General features: G+C 42.8%; 1 protein-coding gene across 1 annotated transcript in view; it reads left to right on the top strand.

Annotated features, from left to right (window-relative positions):
* Positions 1–12,233, top strand: part of LOC104311767 (SET domain bifurcated histone lysine methyltransferase 2) — a 48,771-nt gene extending 36,538 nt beyond the window's left edge. Inside the window, exons 22-27 of the mRNA XM_069802341.1 lie at positions 818–864; positions 4,119–4,177; positions 5,682–5,748; positions 7,417–7,539; positions 8,881–8,952; positions 11,335–12,233. Coding sequence (XP_069658442.1) covers positions 818–864; positions 4,119–4,177; positions 5,682–5,748; positions 7,417–7,539; positions 8,881–8,952; positions 11,335–11,474 — 508 coding nt within the window. The 3' untranslated portion in view covers positions 11,475–12,233. The remainder of the gene's footprint in view (positions 1–817; positions 865–4,118; positions 4,178–5,681; positions 5,749–7,416; positions 7,540–8,880; positions 8,953–11,334) is intronic.
* The last annotated feature ends 695 nt before the right edge of the window (positions 12,234–12,928 follow it).

The raw sequence follows: 12,928 nt of genomic DNA on the forward strand, positions 1-12,928 counted from the left end.
GGACTCTTTCCAGCTGTATTCATTGCATTTTGCCTCTTCCAAGGAATTCACATTGCTCTCCTAGAACCAGAGAAAATATTCCCATCTCATATATTACTGAAGTCTTTAAGGAACAAATGCATTGAGCAGCTTTAAGCTACTGGATCTCAGACAGGGTGCCCTACTTAGGATTTGGGGACCACCTCATCAGCACTGGGCAGCAGAAAGGGAGGGACAGAGATCTCCAAGCAAGTAGCTGGTACTGTGTGTGGCGGTGCAGTGCTGTGTGGCTGTGCCAGCGTGTCGGGCAGGGCTTGTAAGTTCAAGCTGACCGGTAAGCAGATACATCTAAAGAGGCTCGGGACCTGGCCTGAGTGGTACAGGGCAAGGGGGCAGAACAGCAGTAGCTAAAATCAAGTACTGTGGTATTTCATCTTGACGGCATGAATCTCATTTTAATAAGGTGTTTCCATAAGAGTACCTCTGCCACAGTGTTTGATCGCCACACCAGATGAAATGTGTGTGACTCAGGATTTGAACAGTGAGCAAGTCCAAACAGAGTCGGATAATGGCACTGATAATTCAAAACTTCAGTGTTCAGAGTCCACTGAGGCTCTAAAAGTACAAATACAAGCTTGTGCATGTATGTGACTTTACAGCAGGTGCTTTCGTAGGTGGGTAATGCTGAACAAAAATACTGATAATTTTTTTTAAGTGTCTTTCAGTTTACGTTCAATGAAAAGAGGGGAAAATATCTGTTAAAATCAGTCAGCATAACTCTGTTTACGTATTTATTAATACTTTTTCTCTTTTTCTTAAAATTGAACTTAAATTTTAGAGTGTTCTGCCCAAAACATGACCCAGGCAATAGGACCAATCACTATGGTGAGTTTCTTTAATGGCTTCATTGATTTCATTTGTTTTAAAAGTTTGCATCCTACAGTCAATAACTCATTTGAACAGAATAAATGTTACTCCACCTTTATATTGAGCGGTGGATTTCTAATCTTGCAGGAGTGGTTTGGTTGAGATCCATGCATATGCACAAAAATCGAGAAGGTTTTTTGAAGTAGGAAATGTTTATATTTTATCTTCCCCAAATCTCCCTCAAAACTGACTTAAAACACTGCAGACCTGATCCTTCATGCAATTGTTCTGTGTGCGGGCAGGTAGGCCCAAGCAGCTTGTGAAATCCATGTGAGAGATGAGAGCCACGCTAATGAGCGATGCACAAGCTTGCACTTGATTAGCAAAGAGAGGGCTACAGGAGTGGTCACCTTGGGATTTTTATCTATAGTTACATTAATATGTTCACATTTGCATCTTCCATATTCACTGCAGTAGTTTTTTAAATAGGGCCTTTCATTCTGAAGGATCCCAAAGAGCTTTTTAAGTGTAACAAAAGGGTTATACAACCCCTGTTTAAGGATTGCTTCCTTTGCTACAGAAATGCAGCTTAATTTGGCATTCCTGGTCCTTGCTGGTTCAGAGGTAGTCAGGAATCTCACTGAATAATTCAGTGACTCTTTTAACCTAATGCATACAATCCGGCTCAAAACAGAGCGGGTCCTAGACTGGCCTTCACTTTGAAGTTAAGCTCAATTGAACTGTGAGCACTAATGCTAAGAGTGGTGTGCTCCCACTGAAGTATAGCAAACTTTGGCTAATCTTCCTGACAAAGTCTGGCTCCACCTGGATACCACTCAAGGGGTGGTTTAGGTGATTATCATTTAAACTTTTAATCATAGGGTCTGGGGTTTCTTAGCCAGACATACAGTCTGTTTAACACCTGATATTGCTGTGGTTCACTAACCAAATGCAGCTTCTTATTTCACTTAGTAGTTTTGCTTTTTCCTTATCCGTAGTTCTGAGGCCTGACATTCCCTCCCTTTTTAAAATTAATCTGATTTCTGTGGTCTAATGATTGTCAGTCTATTGGGTCTGTCCAGGGTCTGAGGTGCCAACTACTAGGCAGGCCCAGGATTGCTTCGTTTCCAGTATGAGATGAGATTAAGGCATTAGGTCCAGCCCTGTAGACCACCTCCTTCATAAGGAAGGCTTAAATCTTATGAGATTGAAGGCCTTGGTGTCTTCAAGTGCTGCATATACAATGTATGACCTGTTCCCTGAGAAGAGAGTTTTCTCCTAGAGACCTTCCAGAGGCACTTAGTTTGGAGACCCTCTGTTTATGAGGGGTAAATGGATTCTGCTGGCAGTGTCTGCCTTGCCTCCTGAACGAGTTTCTCCCACCTCTGAGAGTGTAGTTGTACTGCAGGAGGTGGAGAGCAGCTGTGAGAGTTGGGTAAATGACATTTGGTTCCCCAAGCCCAATGTCTCCTGCTTCTGAGCAGCTCTCAGATGCGTGTGTGGTGCTCAGAATAGCCACGGTTATCTGCTGGTGAGTTGGCTGAGGTAGCAGGTACTGTGTTTGGCTCACTCCTGGCCCATCTGGGCAGGCAGGAGAGCCCTGTGCTGAGTGTCTGCAGGTCTGCACAGGGCGGGGAGTGAGGCAGGGGCTGGGATGGAAGCACTGTGGTTCCATGGTAGGGTTTTGACTTTCAGGTTCCAACTCGGGTGAAGTAGTTCAGCCATTCCTCTGGGGCAGGCTGAGCCAGTGCTGTGGGAGCAGGAGCTAGTACAAAAGCGCTGCCTCTCTGGGCTTGTTTTCCCTGGTAGTTTGGAGAAAATGGGGTCAAAGAACACCTCCTTGTTCTTGGTCCAGACAACATTCTTATGCTGAAGTGTCAGGGCTCTGCTGTGCGATTGGAAGGGGATAGGGAGCCTTAGGGGCCAAGAAGACTCCTTGCAGCTCTGCACAGCAGGGATGGGAGGGCAGTTTGGACTTGGAAACAGGCTCCAACCTCTGCTTAACTGAAAATGTTGGATGTGCCCAGCTAAAGGCTGACAAATGTAGAAGAGCAGAGAACACTGGGAAGCAGGAAGAGTTGGGCTGCTCTTCAGACTGTGTTCCTCTTGTTTTGTAAAGCATCTCTAAAGCAAACATCAGGAGGGGCTGAGAAAATCCTGCCACAGGTCAAAGATGTGCTGGACAGCAAGGAACTCTTTGTGCCTACACCAGCATTTCCTAGACTGCTCCAAATTAGGCCACCCAGCTTCATTTTGGATGAAGAGAGAGGCTATGATTTCCTTTCAGGCCATGAAAAATGCAAATGTACAGCACCAGTACCCAAAACCCAAACCCCAAACTTGTTTCAATAGCCTTCCTGTACCCACAGTAACTCCTCATTCCTCTTAATAGGATGATTTCTAAGGAAAAAACCTTACTAAGTTCTGCCCAAAGGATGTAGAATTAAACGGAAAAGGGGCATATAACCCCACTGCATTTAAAACCTTCAGGTTTTGGTGGGTGGTTGAACTCTTCTCTAGGTTTCTCTGCTCCTGCCATGTCTTCCTTGCCAGAGTTACCGTTCTCTGCCTGTGATGCCGTAGCTGTTTTCAGCCGCTGCCAGTTATGATGTTGGAGAGAGGCTGGTGCATGCTGATAGAAAGGACAAAGTGAAAGCCGGTGATTTTGCAGAGATCTTATACCACGTCACTAAAAACACTTTGTAGCGTAAATTAATATTAAACTTACAAATCAGATTGCTTCTGGAGGCTTTCTAGGAGGGTCATTATATTGATGAAAAACCTAATGCTATTTGTATGTCTTTGGGACACCTGAAATAATTCTTTATGTAGTCTTAGTTTTGAGGGTGTACTAACATAAACAAGAATTGATTGAAAAAAACCCCAGTCATCTTCTGTAAATTTGCCTGAAGTTTTTAACACTTAGAGGTAGTGCTGCTGCCAGGGAGAGTAAGTTCACTCTGCCTCAAACAAAAATCTTATGTTAAAAACTGGTGTTTGCTTTATACTGAGTTTAAAAGGCAAAGTGATAACCTAATGCTACAGTGATTTGCATTTCTTCCTAATGGTTCAGGCTTGTAATTTTTCTTACATGGAAATAATGTGAATTCCACTGACATGTCAGATATTTGGGGAAGCTGAAACATACTCCTGCCTTGCCACCGAAAGTGCCTCACTTCTGTAGCTTTTTGGGAAAAGAGAGAATTTGAATGATGTGAAATCATCAGTCTGAGGTTGACACATATGTTACTTTGTTGTTTCTTGATTCCTAGATGCAGCTAGTAAGAGGAGAAGACATGCATTGAAATCTTCCACCATCACGGAACAAATGGTAATTCTGAATTTAAGTAGTTCTAAAACAGGAACCCACATCTGCTACAGCAAAGGACTTCTTTAGTGAAGTATTTGGACAGTGTATTCAGAAAGAGACTTCCTCACAGAAGCAATAACCTTTCCTTTACAGCTGCCTTGTTTTGATCTTGTCATTCTGTCAAAATGACAGAGCCAATGCTGCCCCCAGGTAATGTGGCATAAATGCGATAGGAACCTCTGAACCAGGCTGACTCGGTGCCTGTCACCTTGACATGATCAGAAAGAGCTTCCCTTTGGGGGCTCTTTTTCCTCGGAAGTACTATGTCTCTCAGATTTGCTTAGGGCTTGATACAGTTTCTGTGAAAAACTGCTTTTGATGAGTCGCATGGCCTTTTAAAGTGGTGCTTACTTGTTTGTGAGCCTGTGCTCATGGTAGATGTGGCAGATTTTCATTGCAGATCAGGCAGTTCTCAGCGTTGCCGGTGAAGATGGCCTTCCCTGGGGTTGGGGAGCTATCAAGCAGAGCATCCCTTTGGTTGCAGGGGGAGTTGTTTTAGAGGCTGTTGTTAGAAAACCTGTAAATACAGCTTATTTTAAGTTTTGAGGTGATTCTCTTGGCTCCACAGAAGTATGCATGGGAACTTACATTGACTTGGGGGCGGGGGGGGTGTTGGGACTTCCCTTTCTAGAGGAAGTAGCATCCTGCTTTCCTTGGGAAAAACTTCTGCCTTTCCCAGGTCTTGAGATTAAAGAGAGGTCATGTGGGGGGACAGGGACGATCTCTGCAGCTTTTGTGTAGTACTCTCATAAGGGTAGGTTATTTGTCTCCAAGAATTTCTCAGCTGTAAATCCATTTATGTTCCTGGCATTATAACTGAGATTCATTTGACCTGTTACCCACAGTAATGTGCTGTTTCTGCTGCTCTCCAGTGCTAACGATCTCAGAAATCAATGCGAACGCTGCAAATAAGAAGCTGAGGGGCTCCAGGATTTATCACTGTGCGATAAATTATTTACCATTGTGTAAGCAATGCATTTTTACACTGGTGGAGTTTTGTGAGAGAGCTTAAGAATTATTTGTAGCCCTGTGGTATGATGTGGAACAGCAGAAAATGACTGCGTCCTGTCCAGAGGAAAAGAAAAATATTCCCCCTCTCCTCTCAAATCCTTTCTAGTATTACATCAGGTCTAGGGAACTAAACATCACTTGCACTGGGAGTTAGCAGTAGGTGTTTGTTAACATCTGTGCTATTTGCAAATGCAATACTTAAGGAGGGTGGTGTCCCAGGTGTTGGGCTTTCCTTAAAGAGTTTTTGCTTTAAAGCAACTTTTGCTCCATTTTTTAAAAATGGAATGTCTGGAGAGAAATATCGCTGGCTGTGTAGAGAAGCTGACTGTATTCACAGAAATATAGGCTGCTTTTTATCTTTCTGCTAATATAGAGCTAAGATAATGAAAACAAAGCAGTAATGATTTAACAAGTCAGTATGATTTAAAAATAAGTTGTTTTGTTTTCCTTACAGAGCACAGAAGAGACAGCAGAAGAAAACAGTTTACGAATACTAAAAAGAAAAAACAACAGGCATAAAGGTGCGACTCACTTTATAGAACAGCTAGGAGATACTGTGATCTGTTATGTTGAAGTTCAGAGCTTGGAAATGGTTGATAGCAGCGATGCTGCAAATGTGTCTTTATTATTCTCCCAAGACAAGTGACTCTCCAAGCTCTGACAAGGGAGTGGAAGTCTGATTTGCAGAATGACTGTACAGGTTTTAATAACTGTGCAGCAAACAAATCTCTGTGCTTTGGCTGAGATTTGCTGTGTGATGTGAACCGGTGAATTCACCTGAGAATGCCCCTGCTCTGGCTGGCTGCTGAGTTCGGCTGTGTGTCTCCAGCAAACAGGGGTGCTTTTGCCTAACATCCCCCCCCATCAATACAGTTAAATTTAAAAGGGAATCAGTCCTCCTTGACCTCAGTCTCCTTGCGCTGAGCCCCTCTCGAAGGAGAGGGGTGCAGTTCTGCCAGGTGGCACTCTGGAATGGGTCAGCAGAGGAGGTGCCGCGAGGAGTGGGTTGAGCCCTGACCCAGCAGTGAGAGGAGAGTTCAGCGCACCTTGAACAGGAGCTCTAGCTCACTGGGTAGGAATGGGGCTTGCTGAACGCTGTGACAGTTACTGCTGCCACCGCGTGCTTATCTTACCTTTAGAACCCTAGGTGTACGTAGGGTGCTTAACACAATATGGTACTATGTACATATGGTATTACAACAGTGAAATCAACCGCTGGACCCATCCTTCAGTTCTGCAGTTTTCACGTTACCCCGAAGGTCCTGCTGCAATTGCTTGTCAGGATTATGCTGTCGCGTGGAAGTTTGGAAGGCGTTAGTGGTGATTATTCACCTTCCCGTGGCTATGCTTAGTATATGGGCACAGTATTGTAGCAGTAGGTGGCTGCCTGATGTTTTTTCTGAATTTTTATTACCACTATAAAGAACAGGGAACCTATACAGATTCCTGGAATACTTGTAGGGCATCTAGTGTAAGTGAAATGACATCTTCTTTCTCACAAATGTCTCCAGTAAGAAGTAACGTTGTTTTTAATGGAGACTGGTAGACTTCTGTGAGGTGTCTGACAGCTCTTTCCTTTTGAGCAGTCCATTGAATTGATCTTACTGAAAGCTGTCTCTGACCTGCTGCTCTGAGATGAATTAAAAATAGGTAGTTATTGCCCTAGCAATCCAAATCTGACAAAGTAGGTGTATAAAATGGGCTGTAATAGATGACTTTAATGCCTGGATCACTTGGAGTATAAGTAGCCTTAATTCTCTTACCAAATCCAATACTGATTCACTTCTTGCACTATTTTCTGTCCTTTAGCCTGTTCAGTCCATGGTGTCGTCCTGAGGACTGGAAGGGGAAAAAAAAGCGAGACAAATCACTTGCTTTCCTATACTAGGGGGTATCAGGAGGCATTAGGAATGGTGCATTTAGAGTTGTGGAGATACTTGCTTTTGATGAATGAATCCAAATCTAGAGCTTAGGTAACTTTACACCCAGTGCGATGCTTAATGTCTGCCTGACCCCTTTTTTGTTCCCACTGAAAAGGGCTGAGTGGGTAGCTGGAGGAGCCAGAGATTTGCATAAGTATTTGTTACTAGAAGGGGGACTTTAGCCAAAGTTTTAGTTTCTGAAGCGAGCGAGTAAAGCCCACCTTACAGATAGCTTCTGTGTAAGAGTGTGGGTTTGTGTTTTAACAGTCCGAATAGACTTTCTTAGAAAATGCAAGCAAGCCGGGCTTCTGGATGACATATTTGAAGAAATGCTGGACACGCTTCACCTGGCGCAGGAAAAACTGATGGATGACAACACTTCAGAAACAGGTATGGAGACCCATGGGGGAATCTGCTCTCAGAGCAGAAATGCTGATCTGAATGTCAGGCACTCAGCTCTGCGTCACCTTCCTGAGGGTAATTCTGTAGTGCCAAGTAACTGGCTCCTGTCTCGCTTCTGCAGCTGCACAGCAGGTGGAGAGCAAGCGGGTTTTGGTATACCTGTGTGAGTAGAGGGGAAGAGCTGTCAACTCAGTATACTCTAGTAAGGCCTTCTAACTTGAATTTGCGAAGCCACCTTTTATACGTTGGCATAAGCATAGGTAGGTTAAGCCTGACCTCTTCTCCTGGGCACTGAAGAGGAGAGAGGTCCTGAAGAGAACAGGAAGGTTTTATTTGGATCATAAGTCTGTGGTGTTATTACAGCTTCACAGAGCGACCAGCTAGCTGTTAATATCAGCACTCTCTTTTGAGAGAAAAATCCCTGGCTGTGTACACTTTAAGTCTTTGGATGATTAGTCAGAACTTTATTGTCAACTTTTAGTGTGTATTTGTTGGTTTCACTGGATTAAGTATCAGGTTGTATGAAGCACTTTGTTCTTAGAGGATTCCGCTCTAATGTTGGTTTGTCTGCAACACAGTTAAAGAGAATTTCAAACCTTCCTCTCCTGTTGTCCTCCCAGCTTTACAAAGTTATGAATAATACCTTTGGATAAAGAATGCTAATTTCTGCAAAGTAACTGAAGCACACACGTGGAAAGTGAAATGTCCCACCTGGCTAAATCTTCCTCACAATCAGGTTGTGTGTAACATGGCAGCAGCTGCTAGAAGTAGTATGAAGTTCAGGACACGTGAGGGGTTCAAAGGTTTTCACCATTAAGCAAATCTCTTAATGGTCATGCAAACTGTGGAGACATTTTGTATTTTCTTTCTCTGGAAGCCTCAGTTATGAAATTGAGGCATAATTCTGGGCTGGTTTTTAACACCGAACAGCGACAGCACTGTCCCACATGTCATGTGATCTGTCAAGAGGAATTGGTGTGGTCGGCCCGCCTGTTACACATACAGTCCTGACACAAATGAAATACAACTTAAGTATATTGCTCATTTTTAAATGGACTGTTCACATAGTGCAGACCCAAAAAGGGAATTACAGGTAGGTCCCCTTTCCTGTTTTCTGTATGAAAGTTAAAAAAAAAAAAAAGTACACTTGACGAATTGACTCTTCTTTCCCAATATAGATTATATGAGAAAGAAGACATCTTAAAACCTCAAGCAATTAGTATAAGTAATTGCTATTTTGTGCTACTTCTAATGTAGGGCTCTGCATTAACGTGAGGGTTCTGTAAACCTTTACTCAGTAATATTAAATCAAATCATCTTTTTCCCCAGAGTATGAAGAGACAGTGATGTCACTCTTTGACTGTGGACTGTTTGAAAATATACTGACAAATATTCATTCAGGTATGTGAAAAAAGGTGTCAGAGCATTAGCAGTTGGTATGGGTTTTGGCATTGAGGTCATTCTTCTGAGCATTTTGATAAAATGACCGTGTAAAATGAAAATTCCAAGGAACTTTTTTTTTCTCAGCATTATATAAACAATTGTATAAAAGCCATTGCTACCTCAACCTTTAGAAATACAGTATGTCAAGTCTGGCTGGCTGACCTGAAGGGGAAGGCAAGCCACAGTTCCACAGCTTTAAAAGACCAAAGGGTCTCTGCCCCAGAGGAACTTCCCTCTCCGGCAGGACGCACTCGTGTCCTGTTTCTGTAGGTTATTTCCCTTCCTTCTCCGCAGACTCCCTTCAGCAGCTTGCCTGCGTTACAGCTCTGCTCCTTTCTGATGCATGCTGCTCAGACTGGCTGTTAATGTTTCAGTTAAGAGCATTAAACGCTATGAGCAGAACTTACCCAGGCCTGATGGCAGTTGTAACATGCTTTGAAAAACAAGCTGAGAATGCTCAGAGTGAAATGAAAACGAGGGCAGGAGTGGGTGCTTGGGACCACCAGTGTAGAAGGAAACTCTGGGGCTTGGACTCCAGTCTTGGCTGGTGTAAGCGACAAGGTTAAAACTTTTTCAGACAGGCAAGTCTCTTGCTCTTGTTTCTCTCTCTGACAGTTAGCAGCCTTGTTCTAACCTGCTTTAATTTATCCCTGTGAAAAGGGAAATGAGTTTTAATGAGCTAATGCTGAGGTTAAGTGCATGAAGGTGATGTTTGCTAATGTTTGCCGTTTCCCCTTCACTTGAGGGGAAAAAGCCAGTCTCCTATTCTTGCATCTAAATTCCTGTTTCAGGAATTCCTGTTACCTGACACGAGGTTGGTTCCACCAGTGCCTCATCTGAGGGCATTAAAACATCTCTGCTTAAAACTCCTCATGTGGCACAACCTTGGGTCACACTTGTTTCTTTCACAGCTGCATCAATTATTTCATCCTTTTCTCAGCTTACAGGAGAAATTCTTGATATTGGCACCTACGTACACAGGACCGTGTGATTCTTATGTGTAAAATTTGTCCCCTCTCCAATTTCCCACCACTTGAGCAGCTCAATTCTTCCTGTACCACACAATCTTCTTTTCTGATACCACTGGCCTTCTTTTAATTTCAAGGTCAATAATGAAAATACACATTAAGGTTGGTTCCAAAACTGATCCAAGAGGAGCTCTTAAAATGAACCAGTGAGAAAGGAATGAAAACTGTGTTTGTTAGATACAAGTGAAACTGGAGGGAGGGAGGGAAATCACCAGCTGTAATTCAGAATGAACAAGGGTAAGTGTCTGGAGCTACTTTCCCCACTCTGCCCATTACAACTTTGGACACCTCCTCTCTCCCCGCCAAAAAGAGAAAAATATATTCAGGTTTGTACAAAACACGTTTTGCTTCTTACTAAAAATCTGAACTCTGGCATTCTCACACACTGTGAGGAAAATTTGCTTGTTGTTCGCTGACTAACCTTGCTGCTCAGAGGTCCCTGACACCTCTGCATGTTTTGTTACTGAACAAAGCGAGTGCTTCATTTAAATTTTGCAGTTAACAAGATATGGTTCTGGTAATGCTTCTGAAGTCTAGTGAGGCCTGTTACTGAGTTCTCACCCAGTTCAATAATCTGTAATGTTAGGAAGATGGAAGCAGTGGAGAAGCAGAAAGGCAGCCAGGCAGGGCTTTGCAAAGAAGGGGAAGGATGTGATTAATCCCATCGCACACTGGCAAGAACTCCTTTGCCAGAAGCAGGAATGTTTATGTGCTGTTGAGTTTTTGAGAATCTAGCTGTTGAACACAGTTGTCCAAACCATCTCTTCATAGGTTTAATTTTTTTGCTGCTGTTGTTGTTGGCTAAAATCCATCAGTCAGGCTTGTAAGTTTAAGTGTGTAATTCAGAGATGGTATTGTTAAAGATTTAAAAATGTGTCTTTATTGGAGGAGTCCCCACACAAATGGATTCTGACAATGGAACTGTTAAAGCTCATATGACCAGTAACATTGGGTTAGTAACTGAACTAATGTTACCATTTGCTGTGATGGCTTAAGTTAAATCTATAATGCAGCTAGTTTTGAGATTACAGTGTATGGACGATGAAGGATGTAACTCTACTGCTTTGTTTTTTGATGCTTTGGTACTTCAGCTGGTCACTTTTGTGCACCACGCAGGCTGACTCTTAATGAAGACACCAAGGGTGCGGGGTGTAGGGCTGGAGCCTTTGCCTCAGAAAGGCAGAGGTTTTATTGCTGGTTAAACTAAGCATTGGCAGTCTCTGCATTGTTAATGCATATATAACATGTATTTTAAATTTGATAGTAGTTACAGATGAATAAAAGCTTTTATCCCTTTCTTTTTTTGTAATAGGAACAGAGGAAAAGATCCGGGAACTTCTGGAAAGCAGAAAAAGACTGGATAACAAGATTGAGCTACTGCAGGACTTAAAAGAAGTCATCCTTCCTACCCAAGAGAACGCCGCTAGTACGTCCAGTACAGTGTCTGAATAACCCCTAAGTCCGTCTGTAATGGTGTTTGTATCTAGGATTTTCTAATGATAGAAACCATAGAGCACGTCTGGTCAGTGTCTAAGTAATTCCCCCTCCCCACCCCAAGACAGGGACACAAGAACTGGGTGTTTTACTCCTTTTTATACCTCACTGTTGCAATAATTTTAAGTTGTCCCTTTCTTTCAATTTTACTGTGGATCAATGAGTGGTTATACACCAAATTTAGCTTTTTTTAAAGCTCAAAACCTTCCAGTGAAGACTTTTTTTCTCAAAAACAAGGGAGCATGGGCTGCTGCGGGGCACTTAGTCTCTGTACCTGTGGTAGCCCTCACCTGACTGTGTGCAGTAGCTGCTGCGCTGTCTGCATCTGGACAGTGATGTTTCCAGGATCACACTGCTGCTTTGGCTTTCCAAAGATGACCAATTAGCAGAACTTGCACTCAAAGAAGCCTTCTGAATTATAAACAGGGGTTTGTTTTTTTTTAATTAAATGATTCTTAACTGACTGCTTAATGTATAACTAGTGCTGCTGTAATGGCAGTGGTGAAACAGTGTTTGCAGGCAGACCAGAAAGGGTTAGACATCGTACTCTAAACATGTACAATGTAAAACAGATCAAACAATGGACCTTGTCTTCCTTTCTCCATTAAGAAAGGATACAAATTCCATGTGTTTTGTCTTTAAAAATTTGTTTGAATACAGAAAAGCATTGTTTAGCTACAAAAGGGTAAGTTAATGAAATAAAACATTTTTAAGAAAGCAGTGTATATGGTCATGTATGTGGCCCTTCTGCCTAGAAACTGCCCACTTAAAAGAGTATTAACATAGAGCATGGATTTATCTGTTATTGGGGAACAAAGACAGATGCAAACCCACTGTCACAGGAAAGAGGTAAAAGCTCACAGTGCTCTTTTTCCTTGTAGCAGCAATCTGAATTACTTAGAGGACCAGTCCTGTACCCATCCCTTCCACACTAGACCTTTAGAGTTCACAATCCAAACCTGTTTATTACAAACAAACATTTGTGACACAGTTGGAAGCATTGTGTCAAGACTGTCCTCGACTGAACTCCCAACATCATGCTACAGCAGCTAGCCACAGTACAAAATCACAGGCTTTGCAAAACTCAGCAAAGTCATGACCCCAAAATTCAACCTACAGTTAACCAAAACTTCAACTCTGAAGTTCCAGGCTCTCTGCTTTACCCTGTATTGGTGCAGATGCAACATCTTAGAAGCACACAATAAAACCAGCCGGTGTGTCTGTCCATACATACCTGCTCTAAGGTTGCAGTCACATATGGACTGGCTAGTGACAAAAAGCAGATCCATAGCTGGTCAGCACTGGGGTCTAAACTTGTGCCTACAAATAAAGCTGCCATTTTCCAAAACTGAGATCACAGGTATTTGTCAAGCACAAGCAACATCAGTAAGACTCGGGGGGAAGGGTGCTGT

Source organism: Haliaeetus albicilla, chromosome 15, assembly GCF_947461875.1.
Source record: "Haliaeetus albicilla chromosome 15, bHalAlb1.1, whole genome shotgun sequence".
In the NCBI taxonomy this organism is placed as follows: domain Eukaryota; kingdom Metazoa; phylum Chordata; class Aves; order Accipitriformes; family Accipitridae; genus Haliaeetus; species Haliaeetus albicilla.